Raw genomic sequence first — 15,455 nt, forward strand, 5'->3', positions numbered from 1 at the left:
CAACATCATTACACAAAATGTTTATATATAATTTTAAAGTTACTTGAGAAAAATTTTTTGCTATATTTTAATATTTTATTTCGTAAGAAAATAGTTTGTCTATGATTTGAAGCTAATGTAAAAGTGGGGCTGTTATTATAATTTGTAATATGTAACTGTATAAAAATAATGGAGAGCTTGCTGTAGAATATTTAACACAAGATGGCGGATGCATTAATTTTCAATTGATTTGAATTATTTTGGACAGGACGTCCAGCCTTTTTCTGCAGTGCTGATGAAACTTTTGTTGTTACTGAGGACGCCAACTAACTTAATATGTGGGCCTGTGAGTTATTCCACAGGTAAAGCACGAACACATACTCTGGGTGTGATGTCGCCACGTGGCCAGCAGACAGCAAGTGTTGGCACGACATAAATACCCCCAGCTGTTATAGCCAATAGGGACGCAATTATAACTGAATGGTTATAACTATTCACTACATAATTACTAATGAATTTATCCTCGTAATATTGTTTTTATTCGCACATACGTCTTTAGTACATGGTGCTGTTCGTTATATGCCTGTTTAATCCTTGAGCTGTGGATCAGCGCTGCATGCTTTACATAGGTACTTGTTATGTGCTTGTTACTATATAGCATCTTTAAATGGTAAACTCGTTGAGGGCCCTATGGCATTAGTTTATGACTAAATTTACAGGTGTCAGTGGCATGCTGCATTGAATGGAAAATTGGTGAGAGATTTAAGTAGAACATTTACTGCGGTGCGTGGCCTGACGAGACATACTGACGCCGACTGCCAATGCTCCCTCTGGTCGCATTGGCCACTGTCCCTTGTCGACGCTCCACCAGGACATGTGTGGCGAACACTCCGTACATGCAGTGTAGTTGAGTGTCTCGAACGGACCGCGTTGCCGATGTGTCGATAGACGCCTACACGACTTCAACTTTAACACCTGTATCACTCCACTGGGTATGGTTGTATCCTTTCGCTTGTATGTAATTTTCAATGTGTTTTAATTAATGTATTTTTTTTACATTTTAATAACAATTTAATACCTAATGAAAGTTTTGTTCATGGTGAGAATACATCTAATGATTGGCCTGATTCGCTTCCTCCACTTTATGCACTTCACGTGCAAAGTGACCCCGGGCGGCGCGTCGGACACGCTCGTGCACCACGGAGTCGCGGTAAATGGTTAGGCGGTGTTCAACCAATTTTTAAGGTAAATGTTATGATATGAAGCCACTAACAGAACCAGCTCCTCTCTGGAAAATGGAAAGGAAGTGAGTCGCTGGAAGTTACAGTAGGTACTGACTTTCAGGAGAATACTCATAGACAGTGCAAAATGCCGTAAGACGCAAAACATACAGCGATAGCTAATATGAAATTAGATTTTACACTCACAATAAAAAAAAACAGAGAAAGAGCAAAATTATGAAACTCCTTCACCCTACTAGGAAATTCACATAACATATGCAATCCCATGCCTAAAGGCCCCTACACACGACCATTAGGGAACATTGATGTAAGCCAGTGGGTTTTCTCGGGGTAGTCTCACTTCTCTGTTAATGGTTCATTCTCATTTAATCATCCTGGGGGAGTGAGAGGTGGAGAGGGATCGGTACAGGTAGGGAGCAATGAAGCTGGTCCTAACTGGTTATTTTTGATGTGAGGGGTCTAGGAAGACTATGTGAGTGGGCACGGGTTGGGAAGGAGTGTAAACTGACAATCCTTTTTGTGTTGGAAAAAATGTACCCAGAACTAATTTGCTCCCCCTACTTACATGGTAATGATGAAACCCAATAATTTATTTCCTTTTTGGGTCAGCTGAACTTCCCTAGATTAACTGACAAGTGCTCAACATGTTGGTCAAAATTATCTAAAGGTATTCAAATATCTTCCAAATAGATAATTTATAATTTATATTTATAATTTATATTGAAAATGTGGAAAATATTGTGAACATAAATTAACACCGAGGGGTACACATAACCATTCCCAAGGGGTGGATGCTGGATACAAAACACATTTATGAAATTATGAATTGAGGTCGAGAATAGATTATTAAAGAACGATGCTTTGCCAGAATTTGCACCACAGTGTCTAACCTTTGTTTTTATTGTTTACCAAAAATCCCAGGTTTGCGTAGTCAGATCTAGAAGAGTTAATAATTTCACTGGTTAATATATTTTAAGTAAATGATTTAAATGCTTCGAGTGGGGACAGAACTCACTTATATAGAGCGAACTAAATAGGACAATCATTTGTGACCCTAACTTGCTGCAGCAAAAAACATACAACAACGGGTGGTTTTGACATATTTATAACTAGACTATCATTTTTTTGAATATATTTTGTAGCTTGTAAAATGTATGGTTCGAACCAAGTATTCCGGATTAGATTACATAGGTGTTTTATCGTCAAATATTTTTACTCAATATTTTATTTTAAATAAATTATTATTATTTTCAAAATTGAGTAATACAATATGGCGGCCGGAACATCACTCAATGTTACGGACCCTAGCTTCAGCTCCACGACCCGGTTCCATTTTAGAACAGGACAAATTTTACTGCTCACGCTCTAAAAGAAGCATACACAGAATTTCATTTCATAAAGTAGCGGGGAGGGGGGGGGGGGGGAGAGAGAGAGAGAGAGAGAGAAGTGATAGAAAAACATTGGCCACTATTTGCTTTCAAATTATTTCCTTTTGTTGATGGAATAAAATATATTTTTTAAGTATTTTTGTGGGGGCTATACCCCCGCCGCCCAACCCCCTTCTGGTACGCCCCTATTCTCTAATTACTTAAACAACAAACCGATTAGTCCTAGAGTCCAGTGTTGGTGTCCGAGCAGGTGTGTTATGGTGTGTTGGTAGAAAAAGGGGGAAGGGAAGGGGGCAAATAAAACTTATTGTATATACTTTGATGTAGAGGTGGTTATACAGAAGTTCCTTCTTAAATTTTGTAAATTTTATGTTCATTTTTTGACTTTGCTGGATTTTATATTAGTAAATTGTATAATCAGGACAATATAATACACGCACACAAAATATTATTTGACAGAACTTAGACGTATCATGTAGGCCCATGAGATACAGAAATATCCTCCCCCCCCCAACTCTTATTCACCAAAACCATCCTCCTTTAACAAATAGTTGAATCTACCACTTCCTTAAACCTCACTTGCTGTTTCACCCTTAAGGCCTGCTCATTAGAGGACCTGACCCTTAAATCTGGACTGCGATATGGTAGATGTGGTTGGATGGTTCTCGTCTGGAATCCATATTTTCAGTTAAGTTATACATTAGTTTTATATCCTGAATTATACATATACATTCATTATAGCCCACGATAAAAAAAAGTTTCACTAACTCTTCCGATTTTGTAAAGCCAAAATTAATTCCAGAACTCTTCAAATTGAGCGGTTCAGTTCGTTCCAACGTCTGGAAAACTTCTTTAGGTGAAATTACAAGAAAAACAGAAAAGTTATTTGGCAATGATTAGTCCAGAATACAGGGAAAGATAGAGGAAGAGGCACACTGGGGAAAGCGTACTGGAAATTAAAACAAATGTTTTTTTTTTCCATATGATTTATTCTTCCCACAATTTAATCATTGTACATGACAGTGATTCATAAATTTTCTCTTCGACTATTTTTTTTTCAACTTAACAAGACCACAACAGTATACAAAAGTACTCAGTACTTACTTCAAATGTAATATATGTTTCTGAGGAATGATTATAATGATATGTATGGTTTTCCTCTTAAAATGATTACGTATTATTCCAAAATATTTAAACTATGAATATAAAATATATTATTATATCATCAACAAGATGTATCTATAAGTTATTGAACAAGACACTTTTTGACTTTCAAGGTAATTGTAACTAAAACTTAGTTTTTGGACTACATAAAATATCACATTCAATACAGTTACTCGATTCTTAGCAAGATTGAAAGAAATCCACAATAACACCACTAACTACAAGCCGTGTTGAGAAATTTCGCTTGAGATAAACAAAGAATTTAGGCGAAAATCCACAGTTTGTGGATTAACGATATTTTGAAAGTATTGTTCCCAAGCTTTTCATGTTTAAATTACTGTTGATACCTATAACAAATACGCCACGCATCCAGCCACGCGATTTACAACTTGACTGCATCCGTCCGTCAGAATCTAAAACTGTTTGAGTAACTCTTCGTGACCTTGAAGCAACGCTTACAGTTAGTTGACACTACAAAAATTTATAACTGGGGCATTCTTTTAATGTACACAATGTATTTTCTCAAAATAAGTGCTGCCAACAATTCATGTTTTTATTTTTTCTCTCGGAGATTCGTATAGATGTTGTTTGCTATTCATGTCTTGCTTTTGCACGTATTGTTTTCAGCATTTCCTCGGAAACTCCAGAGTCGTGATTGAAATTGTTTGGACGTGAGTTTTAAGAACCGCAATGTCATTACACGGGACATCTGGACGACCTGTACAGGCAACACAGGACTCTGTTCTGGTGACAATTGACTGCCGCGGCCAGAAACATGGATGTCATCCCTCCGTCTGCCCGTCAAGAGCTAAGAGCCTGCCAAGCTTCTGACGGACGGGCGGATAGAGATTTTCGGGCCATCTGATTGGCTGCGGGTCACGTGACGGACGGAGACGACGGCGACTAACGTTCTCGATGGCGGCGTAATGTTAAGTCACCACCGCACTTTTTTATTTTAGAGCGAACAAAAATTTAAGTTATCTAACGAGGTTTCCTGGTGTGTGGGTATTAGCGGCGCTAAGCTAAGATTATCTACTCAATGATGCAGTTCCGTCGCAGAAAAATTTTTTCTTCGCGGACTGTTCGTAGCACAAACTATAGTTTATCTGAAGATCGTTAGTGTGATGGTAACCTTGCAGTTCTTGTAGTGTTCACGGCACAGAGACAGTTGTGGAACACTCAAGTTCGAGTCGACTCGATACAGGGTCGTAGCCAGGATTTTTGATAAGGTGCGCTCCGGTACAACAATTGTATCATATTTAATGAGCGAAATTTTATTCATGGTTTAAGTTTAAAAGAAAATTGATTGCCACACAAAAATCTCAGGGACTAGTAGACGATTAGAACTTCAACGTTTACACACACAAATTTAAGTAATGATTTTACTTGAGAAAAGAAAATGAACATTTTATATTTTTGTTTTTATTTAAATGTTTTTAATACTTTGCCGTTCAGCCAATTGATTTATTATTTAATAAAACATTATGTTTAATTTTTAAAAACGTATCTCCAAAATAAGGGCGTTTCAAACTTTTTTTATCGTTTAATATCCTTATATTATGTAGTTGAATAGTTGTTTATTAACGTAAGGCACATTGGAGGGAATTATAATTTTTCACGACGTTACTAATGAGTGACTCATGAAGTTAATAATCGTGTAATCGTGTATGGGAAATTTCAAAAGACTACTTTCGAAAAATGTGAATATTTCTTTATTAAAAAATAAATAAATAATCGACTACTGTAGCGTAAAAAAATACATTTAAATAGATTCAAAACATTTTCAAGCAATCTGAAGATAATAGTCCAACATACTTGGAACTGGTAATATAATTTTCAGTAACTGCCTTAGCTCAAATTTAAAATAGCTATATAGACCAGTACTAATATCAGGAGTATGCTAAGGGATTTTCTGTTCGACGCATTGTCTGTATGATGCATTGCTGTACTTACTGGATTGTTCAGTAAATGTATTTGAAGGGTTGACCCAACATAAAACACAACTATAAATAAATAAATAAAAAGAATCTTTGTTTGCTAACTCCTATGATGGCTATTTTATAATTTTTAACATCGTTTGATACATATTTCTAGAGGTGACTTAATAAAAAAACTAAATTAATGCTTATTTTTGGCGCATTTCACATCCATTCGAGAAAATGAAGAACTTTATTAAAAAGATTTTCAAATTATATTTTAATACATAACATTAAAATTTTAATAAAATGCAAGTTAAATGAATAAATAATTAATCAAAGAAATTTATAGCATGGATGATATTTTTATTACAAAAATAAAAATTTAAAACAAACCAACACAAATATAAATAATTGTTGGAACAAGTACCGAAAACTTAAATAAATTACTTCCTGTGGTATGTATTATAAAAATACATAAATCATTTCATATATCACGCAAGATTCCAGTTAGTACAATTGGGCTTTTAGTATTAGCTTTTCTTGTAATCAAGTAATAGACACATATTTGAAACAGGAGTCCCCTTTTAAAATATGACTTCTGGCAACCTAATTATTGGTACACATCAGTAAAAGTGTTTACAGTGACAGTTCCAAATTATTCTCAAGAAAATAAAGTCAGAACGCATTCCAGAAGCATTTAACACTAAGTGGGACACGTAATTCGAAAATATGTACAGTAATAAATTTTTTTGTGTCAATTTAACTTTTGGAAAAATAACATGTAAAACGTCTATTTTGCTGAAACTGTGTGTTGAGCTTACAAACTATATTTTGAATAAGTACATTTTTAAAGGTCAGGAACACTTTACATTTGAAAATCATTGTTGCTTAGTGATAAAAAATCAAAATAAATTAACACGCAATTATGAAAAGTAGGGCAGCATTAATAGTTGCGTTATGTACCTGTATTGCCTTGCTTGCATACAAACTTTTTTTTTAGTTTTAAATGTGAGATGACTATTTAATCTGAATCATTGTCAACGTTTTCAAATGAAAATTAACATCGTGCAGCACCGTTTGGTATCTTCGCAATTAAGTGACTCACTGCGAAGCAAACTCGTGCTGTGACTATGGAAACTTGCCCGCATCTTGAAGGATGCTCTCTCACACACACTATGTATGGCATCATCAGTTCCCTTGTTAGTTTAGAGGCAGCCACTCGCAACCGTTGGAAGACACAACAGCAACCTAGTCCAACGCTAAACACAATATAAAACGAACACATAATTATAACAAGTATTTAAGTACATTTTTATGCAATGAGAATCAACCTCACGATCCACATATTGACACTGAAATGTGAACTTAAATTGTACGTGGTAACTGTGTAATAGTGTAAATACTGTACAGTAGGCACATAAAATCTTCACAAACATTACAATGTCACACTGTGGGTTTAAACTGAATTACTTCAAAGTAGTTAACCAAACCAGGAGAACCAGTATTTTAAACTTATAAGTTTATAACAGACGTATTCATACCACAAACGAATTGCGTCCTTTATATGTGCAAATGCAAAGTTTTTAAACCTTAAACCGCCCCCGAAAGCAATTATTTCAGCAGAAGGAAGTTAGCTAGCACTCCACTGTGTTGCGTATGAAACATCCAACAAGCCTAAGTATCACGTAGCCTACATGTCTAAAATAAACTTAACGCAGAAAAAAAGGCACTTATGGTAATATATTTTTTAAATGGATGTCCTTTTATGCGCACAGTTTTCTATTTATATAAAAGCAGACTTTATTTAAGTATTCCACATATTAAGTTTTTTTTTTTTTTTTCATAATTTATAGTAAGTCGTCTTGTCAACCATTTCAAACAGGCATTAAAAGAGTTCTGTTGAAAAACGTTTCACCTATCAGGAAAGCACAAGATCATGTCATCAATGTTGTAGTATGTAAAGAGACCTAATGCACGAAGAAATGGAAAAAAATAATCTAAAAGCTTACTCATAATTCCAGATTGAGTGAATGATAATGCGTCATTCTTTGCGTTCAAAAATAGCTGCACGTTATTTTAGGGCTTAAAAAATTGTTTTAGTCCATTATTTAATTTTGGTTTCTTCGTTATAAAAGCTTTCTTCCAGTAGTGTGTCTATGTTTGTAATCTCACTACATGAAATAAAAGTTTTAATATGAGTATTTTGAGTGCATTATTAAAAATTCATTTTAATATGATAGTCCAAAGAAATTTAATTATTTATTTTTAAAATCAGTCTTACTAGTTTAACGCTGTGCAGCCATATTCATACAAATTATTCGGCTCCAACTTCATGTTTCAAATCCTTCAAGGCGGGCACACGCATCACTTCCCAAACACCTGTCCTCATGCAGCGCAGCGACGCGACAGTCGTGAGTAGAATAACACGAGTGTTTCGGGCGCACCGGGCAAGTTGTAACACGCTCACTTCACGGGTCCGAGGAAGAAGCGGCTAACGTCCGACGCTCCAAGTTCTCCTGATACAAGCTGTTGTGTAGCGTAGCGATGAGTCAGCCGTGAGTAGAAGAACACGAGTGTTTCGGGCGCACCAGGCAAGTTGCAAAGCGCTCACTTCACGGGTCCGAGGAAGAAGCGGCTAACGTCCGACGCTCTAAGTTCTCCTGATACAAGCTGTTGTGTAGCGTAGCGATGAGTCAGCCGTGAGTAGAAGAACACGAGTGTTTCGGGCGCACCAGGCAAGTTGCAAAACGTTCACTTCACGGGTCCAAGGAAGCAGCGGCTAACGTCCGACGCTCCAAGTTCTCCTGATACAAGCTGTTTTGTAGCGCAGCGATGAGTCAGCCGTGAGTAGAAGAACACGAGTGTTTCGGGCGCACCAGGCAAGTTGCAAAACGTTCACTTCACGGGTCCAAGGAAGCAGCGGCTAACGTCCGACGCTCCAAGTTCTCCTGATACAAGCTGTTTTGTAGCGCAGCGATGAGTCAGCCGTGAGTAGAAGAATACGAGTGTTTCTGGCGCACCAGGCAAGTTGAAACACGCTCACTACACCGGCCCCAGGAAGAAGCGGCTAACGTCCGACGCTCCATGTTCTCCTGATACAAGCTGTTGCATAGCGCAGCGATGAGTCAGCCGTGAGTAGAAGAATACGAGTGTTTCTGGCACACCAGGCAAGTTGCAACATGCTCACTACACCGGCCCCAGGAAGAAGCGGCTAACGTCCGACGCTCCAAGTTCTCCTGAAAAAAGCTGTTTTGTAGCGCAGCGATGAGTCAGCCGTGAGTAGAAGAACACGAGTGTTTCGGGCGCACCAGGCAAGTCGCGACACCCTCCTCTCACAGGTCCGAGGAAGAAGCGGCTAACGTCCGACGCTCCAGGTTCTCCTGATACAGGTTGTTGTTGTTGGGCTCCAGGTCCTCCTCCGCGCCCTGCTCGCCGCCGCTCAGGTTGCCGCTCGAGCTGGCGTTCGAGCCACAGTCCACGTCCAGGAATCTGCCAGCAACGAGCAGAGAGAAACATGACGACCTTCCACCTTGGCGTTTCAACTACAAAAGTCTTATAGCAAGAATGTTTATTTTTAGTTGAAATTTTGTTGAAAAAGTAAGCATTCATATTGTTTTAAGATAACTTGAAGCATAATATTATTTATCTTACATAATTTTGCTATAAATATTGAATACTTAATATTCGAATACTCTTAATCTTTGCTGTAGAATATACAGATTATTACTAATTTTTTGAACAAGTGTACAAATACACAAACACAAATAATTCATTTATGCTGTAATTGGATGAATTAAGCCTATGCCCAAATGTTTATTAAATAAATTAAGTACTTATTAAAATATAACTATACATTAATTATTCATGCATTGTTTTTGGTATCAAAATTAAAAACTGTCTGCCATTCTAGTGAAAATAATAAGACACAAAGAAAAAGCTGACACAAAGCAAATCAAGCGTGTACCAAATATTGATTATTTTACTTTTCACAGTGTGAAAATTGGTGTCATGGTATGACCATATTATAATTAAATCTGAACCAAAGAGGGAAAATGTCTAGATCATAAGAATTTATAAACTTGCCAAATACCTTGGACCAACAAGGCAAGCCAAGCCACTCGACCAAGTGGTCGGGCCAGGCATCAAAAGGCAAAAGCTACAAAAAGCTAGGCAGTGTTTCCAGTGAAGCTCTCCAGGAACTCACGTGTATGGCTTCTCCTCCCCGCGCATCTCGCATATGACGTTGGTGAGCGCCATGATGTAGTTCTTGGCGAGGGTGAGCGTCTCGATCTTGGACAGCTTGCGCTCCATCTTCACGTGCGGGATCACCTCCCTCAGTTGCTGCATCACAATCATAACTGTCACACATCGACCTTTGTAACGAAAACGTGCCACTAAACGAGGGTATTGTGGACATTAATTACATTTTTAAAAAAAGAGTGTTAAGTTATACCAGATTATAAAAACACTGTTTGGATTTGGTATCAAAATGAGACAGAAGAAAAATTACTTAAAAACAGCTTACTCCACCAATACAATAATTAGCTGATCAGCAAGGTATCTTGAAAACATTAAAAAAATCATAATATTTTAACAGTTATTGTTACATACTAGCTTAAAAAACTAAAACCATCTATTTCTCTACAACAACAAAAAAAAAGTAGCCAGTGAAAATAAATAGAATGAATTAAGACTTGCCTCGAACACATCCTAGAGCAAGTGGACACCATGCAACCCCGTTCATTGCTTTCCAGCCTGTGGCTTTTGGTTGTTGGTGAGGTTAGGATGGTGTTGCACTCACCTCGAATGCATCGTTCAGCGAGTGCAAATCCATGTGACTCTGCTTGTTTTCTCCAGCATATGTAGTTGTGTGGTTGGTGAAATGAGTCAACAGGTGTCAAACTCACCTCGAAAGCATTGTCCGGAGAGTGCATCCTCATGTTCTCCGCTCGTTGCTCTCCATCCTATAAAGGTCATGCTACTGGTGATGCTAGGCAGGTGTTGCACTGACCTCGAATGCATCGTTCAGCGAGTTCATTCCCATGTGCCCTTGCTTGTTTCCTCCAGCATGTGGAGTTGTGTGGTTGGTGAAATGAGACAACAGGTGTCAAACTCACCTCGAAAGCATTGTCCGGAGAGTGCATCCCCATGTTCCCCGCTCGTTGCTCTCCATCCTGTAAAGGTCATGCTGCTGGTGAGGTGAGAATGGTGTTGCACTCTCACCTCGAACGCATCGTTCAGCGAGTGCATCCTCATGCGCTCCCGCTCGTTGCTCTCCAGCCTGCGGAGGTTGCGCTCGCGCGCCGAGACGCCCGACTTGCGGCGGCGACCGCTGCTGGAGCCGCCCCCGCTGCCTCCGCCGCACTTCCTCTTGGCACGTGGCTGCTTGCTGCGTGAGAGCGACGGGCCCTCGCTGCCCGAGCTGTCCGAGCAGTCTGCGACACACAACACACACATTCTACTGTGCCATTCACACATAACACGTGGTCAACTTGATACTTTGTTACAAGTCCACACATTGTCTTATATTATGAACAAAAAGATACTATCTATTTTTATGTCATCTAAAGCCTTATGAAATAATAATATTCATGAACTAAAGCTTATATTGTCTACTAAGTAAATTGTACATTAATAAATTATTATTGTAATAAAAAATTCAACTGTAAGAAGTAAATTGCAAGGTGTTTGTACCAAACATATATGAAGAAACATATTCTTGCAAATACACTTTTTATAGTTTAAAGTAATTGTTTTAGAACAAATTAGGGAACATGCTTAAATACTACAATTTGGCTGTGTCTTTTTTTTGCCTTCATAACTCAAACACAGTCTTCTTTTCTGCTTCCTGACACACCCATGTTAGCCATGGCCTGTGACGTTTTAGAACACTCTTAAATTTGGACTGTTTCTCTATTGGGAGGATTTAGTATTAAAGTTGTTTTTGCAATTTAAAATCCTTTGAGAAAGTTGCTCTATACTGTATAGCCTCCTGACTGAATGCCACACTTGAACTCGGTCGTCGCTTGTGGGATGTGAGGGGGCGAGGTCACGGGCGAGAGGCTCACGCATGCTTGAGGACATTGCTGCGCCTTGCAGTGTCTGCACTTTCTGCCCTAGTCCCTGGAGTACAGAGCATGATAGTAACCAGCATGCTGACAGCTCTTCTTCGCAAGATGACCAAGAGAGCAAGAAGAAATGACGGTCTCACCTTGCAGCACCTTGCAGTGTATGCCCTAGTCCCTGGAGTCCAGAGCGTGATAGTAACCAGCATGCAGACAGCTCTTCAGTTCCACTCGCAAGGTGACAAGCACGGAGTCCAAGAGAGCAAGAGTACATGAAGGATATCACCTTGCTACGCCTTGCAGTGTCTGCCCTAGTCCCTGGAGCTCAGAGCATGATAGTAACCAGCATGCTGACAGTCTTCTTCACAAGATGACCAAGAGAGCAAGAGGAAATGACGGTCTCACCTTGCTATGCCTTGCAGTGTCTGCCCTAGTCCCTGGAGTACAGAGCATGATAGTAACCAGCATGCTGACAGCTCTTCTTCGCAAGATGACCAAGAGATCAAGAGGAAATGATGGTCTCACCTTGCAGCACCTTGAAGTGTATGCCCTAGTCCCTGGAGTCCAGAGCGTGATAGTAACCAGCGTGCTGACAGCTCTTCTTCGCAAGATGACCAAGAGATCAAGAGGAAATGATGGTCTCACCTTGCAGCACCTTGAAGTGTATGCCCTAGTCCCTGGAGTCCAGAGCGTGATAGTAACCAGCGTGCTGACAGATCTTCAGTTACACTCGCAAGGTGACAAGCACGGAGTCCAAGAGAGCAAAAGGACATGACGGTCTCACCTTGCTGCGCCTTGCAGTGACTGCCCTAGTCCCTGGAGCATAGAGCTTGATAGTAACCAGCATGCAGACAGCTCTTCAGTTCCACTCGCAAAGGTGACAAGCACGGAGTCCAAGAGAGCAAGAGGACATGAAGTATATCACCTTGCTACGCCTTGCAGTGTCTGCCCTAGTCCCTGGAGCTCAGAGCATGATAGTAACCAGCATGCTGACAGCTCTTCTTCACAAGATGACCAAGAGAGCAAGAGGAAATGACGGTCTCACCTTGCTACGCCTTGCAGTGTCTGCCCTAGTCCCTGGAGCTCAGAGCATGATAGTAACCAGCATGCTGACAGTCTTCTTCGCAAGATGATCAAGAGAGCAAGAAGAAATGACGGTCTCACCTTGCTACGCCTTGCAGTGTCTGCCCTAGTCCCTGGAGCCCAGAGCCTGATAGTAATGAGTATGTTGACAGCTCTTCATCAGTTCCACTCGCAAGGAGACAAGCAAGGAGTCCAAGAGAGCAAGAGGACATGACGGTCTCACCTTGCTGCGCCTTGCAGTGGCCGCGCTTGCCGCCCGAGTCCTCGGAGCACAGGAGCATGTCATCGACCTCCAGCTCCTCGTCGTCCTCGGGCCAGAAGGCCGACCTGTTGTCCAGGTCGGGGCTGCTGCTGGAGCCCTCCTCCGAGCCCGACATCCTCTCAGTGGAGCGCATCGCCGCGCCGTCTGCAACCACAGTCACCCCTGCTTGCACGGCCCGTGCTACTGCTCTGGATGTACCCTCAACCAGTTCACTGTGGAGGATGTCTTATTTCTGACTTTTGTAACTTGGTATATATTTATTGGAAACCCTTCAATAATGAAAGAAAGAAAAAAAACGGGGTTGTCTGTAAAGTCGGTTTACGGACGATAATTTTACGTGATAACGTCATAAGAAAAATTTGATGAAAAATTGCATACTTTTTAATCTTCAAATATTATTTACAGTTTTTGCAAAATTTAATTTAAATAATTTGTTTGAATATAATCACGAACAATTAGTTTAAAAGCCCGCCTTAACCTGTTTGACATTATAGAATGTTTGCTCGTACGGTGGTTGGCCGGATCTTGCATGCTCGGCTCAGGCGGAACGTGTAAATGAGTCATGCTTTTTTCGTGCTTGCAGCCGGCGTTCATCGATTTATGAGACGTTACCACGCCAAAAAAAAAAGCTTTTATTTAATATGGAAAGTAATCACGATGCTATAAAATATTTAAACATTAACCAAAAAATAACAAGTATTTCATACATTTGAAATATGGATATTTCGCGTGATACGAGATTGTACCACTAGAATAGGTAAAATTTTTGATATGTGTGTAATAATATGATCTGCAAACCTTTTCTTTTTGACGTGACAACGTCTAATAAATAGATGAGCGCCGGCTACACGCACGAAAAAGTGTCCCGCTACGCACATGTTCCGTTACGCTGTGTCCCGTTACGCTCATTGTACGCTTGCGCCGCACCGACAGAAGTGAAAACTTAAAACTTTGTTTATGAATGTGTAATATGAAATAATTTCTACGTCAAATGTACGTAAGAAAATGAATCTGAGTACTAGTATAATTTCAAGTATTTATTCTTTTATTATTAAAAAAAAGTAGCATCTGTTGGTGAGTGCAGTAATAATAGGTTATGTTAGATATTTGATTACAGTTTATTTATATGAAAACTTGTTCATAATTATATTTAAACTTTATAGCTAAACGCGAGTTTTTAAAATTAATTACATGTCATCTACACGTGAACTGTTTCGTCGACTGTTTACAAAGTGAAGTGAAAAGTTAATGTTTTCATAGCTTATGACAACAACAATTTCGGCAATAAAGGTTAATAATTATTATTCTTGCATTTTAAAAATCTGATCACTAGTATAATTCCAAGTATTTATTCTTTTATTATTAAAATAAAAATGATTCAATTTTATTCATAAAAGTATGCAATCATTTCACCAGTGTTTTGTTATGACGTTGTCACGTTAAACTATCGTCCGTAAACCGACTTTACAGACAAACTTTTTTTAAAAATAATACACTAATTATTACTAAGTCTGATTTAAATTTTCGTGCATGAATGCGGTCGAGGCTCGTGGCAGAGATCACGCGCGCGTCTCCATGGCGCAACTGGACACGAGCAGATAGCCGCGCGCCCGTGCGCCGGCTGCCCAGTGTCCACTTCCTGCTCGTGTTACACGCCGTGTTTACCACTCGGCCACATGGAGGCACGTAGCCCGCGACCAGCCGGCCTGCTGACTGCTGCCGCCACCGTCTTACCCAGGCCATAACACTAGGTGGCGTGCCCTTGGCTACTGCCAGGAGTTCATGTCTAACGATTATTCTGAAAAAACACTCGTTCTAGACTTTTGTATACATCGTTAACTATTAAAAGTTATATTGTTTTTATTTTATTTTACATTTTTTTTAAAACCATATAATCACGTGAAGTAGCTTGGCTTCTGGGTTGTAGCCATTTCCTTGGCGAATAATGCATCGACATTGCAGTCGCCATCATCAGGGAGCAGTTACCTGCTGATGATGGCGACTGTTTGGTCAAAACCTATTCGTATTTTCGACTTTCGTTTTTTGTATTAAAATTTTAAATACCGTTATGTGTTTTCAGTTGTTATTGAAATTACAAGGTTAAGGCACAAACTATGTGTGCTGCTACCTTGTGTAAATCGCATCCACCATTTATTTATTTTTTGCCGAATCACAATCGGTTGCAGGGACTCGTGTCGTTCCAACCCCGCCAATAGAAAAGTTTCTCAACTTTCCTCGACACTGCTGCTACCTGTTGTCGCTCTTATGAAAATTCAGTTAAAATAACGAGATACGGATGCAGGACTACTAATCCTCCCTCAACGTGTCATTAGATGCTTTCGTAAACAGACCTC

General features: G+C 39.5%; 1 protein-coding gene across 2 annotated transcripts in view; it reads right to left on the minus strand.

Annotated features, from left to right (window-relative positions):
* Nucleotides 1–2,831: 2,831 nt before the first annotated feature.
* Nucleotides 2,832–15,455, minus strand: part of LOC134538062 (protein dimmed-like) — a 96,876-nt gene continuing 84,252 nt past the window's right edge. For both annotated transcript variants that reach the window (XM_063379048.1, XM_063379047.1), the window contains 4 exons: nt 13,063–13,245; nt 10,915–11,126; nt 9,896–10,032; nt 2,832–9,180 (listed from right to left, as the gene is read on the minus strand). In XM_063379048.1, the coding sequence (XP_063235118.1) occupies nt 9,024–9,180; nt 9,896–10,032; nt 10,915–11,126; nt 13,063–13,234 (678 nt within the window). In that variant the 5' untranslated portion in view covers nt 13,235–13,245 and the 3' untranslated portion in view covers nt 2,832–9,023. The remainder of the gene's footprint in view (nt 9,181–9,895; nt 10,033–10,914; nt 11,127–13,062; nt 13,246–15,455) is intronic.

Source organism: Bacillus rossius, chromosome 13 (genome assembly GCF_032445375.1).
Source record: "Bacillus rossius redtenbacheri isolate Brsri chromosome 13, Brsri_v3, whole genome shotgun sequence".
NCBI classification, from domain to species: Eukaryota; Metazoa; Arthropoda; class Insecta; order Phasmatodea; family Bacillidae; genus Bacillus; species Bacillus rossius.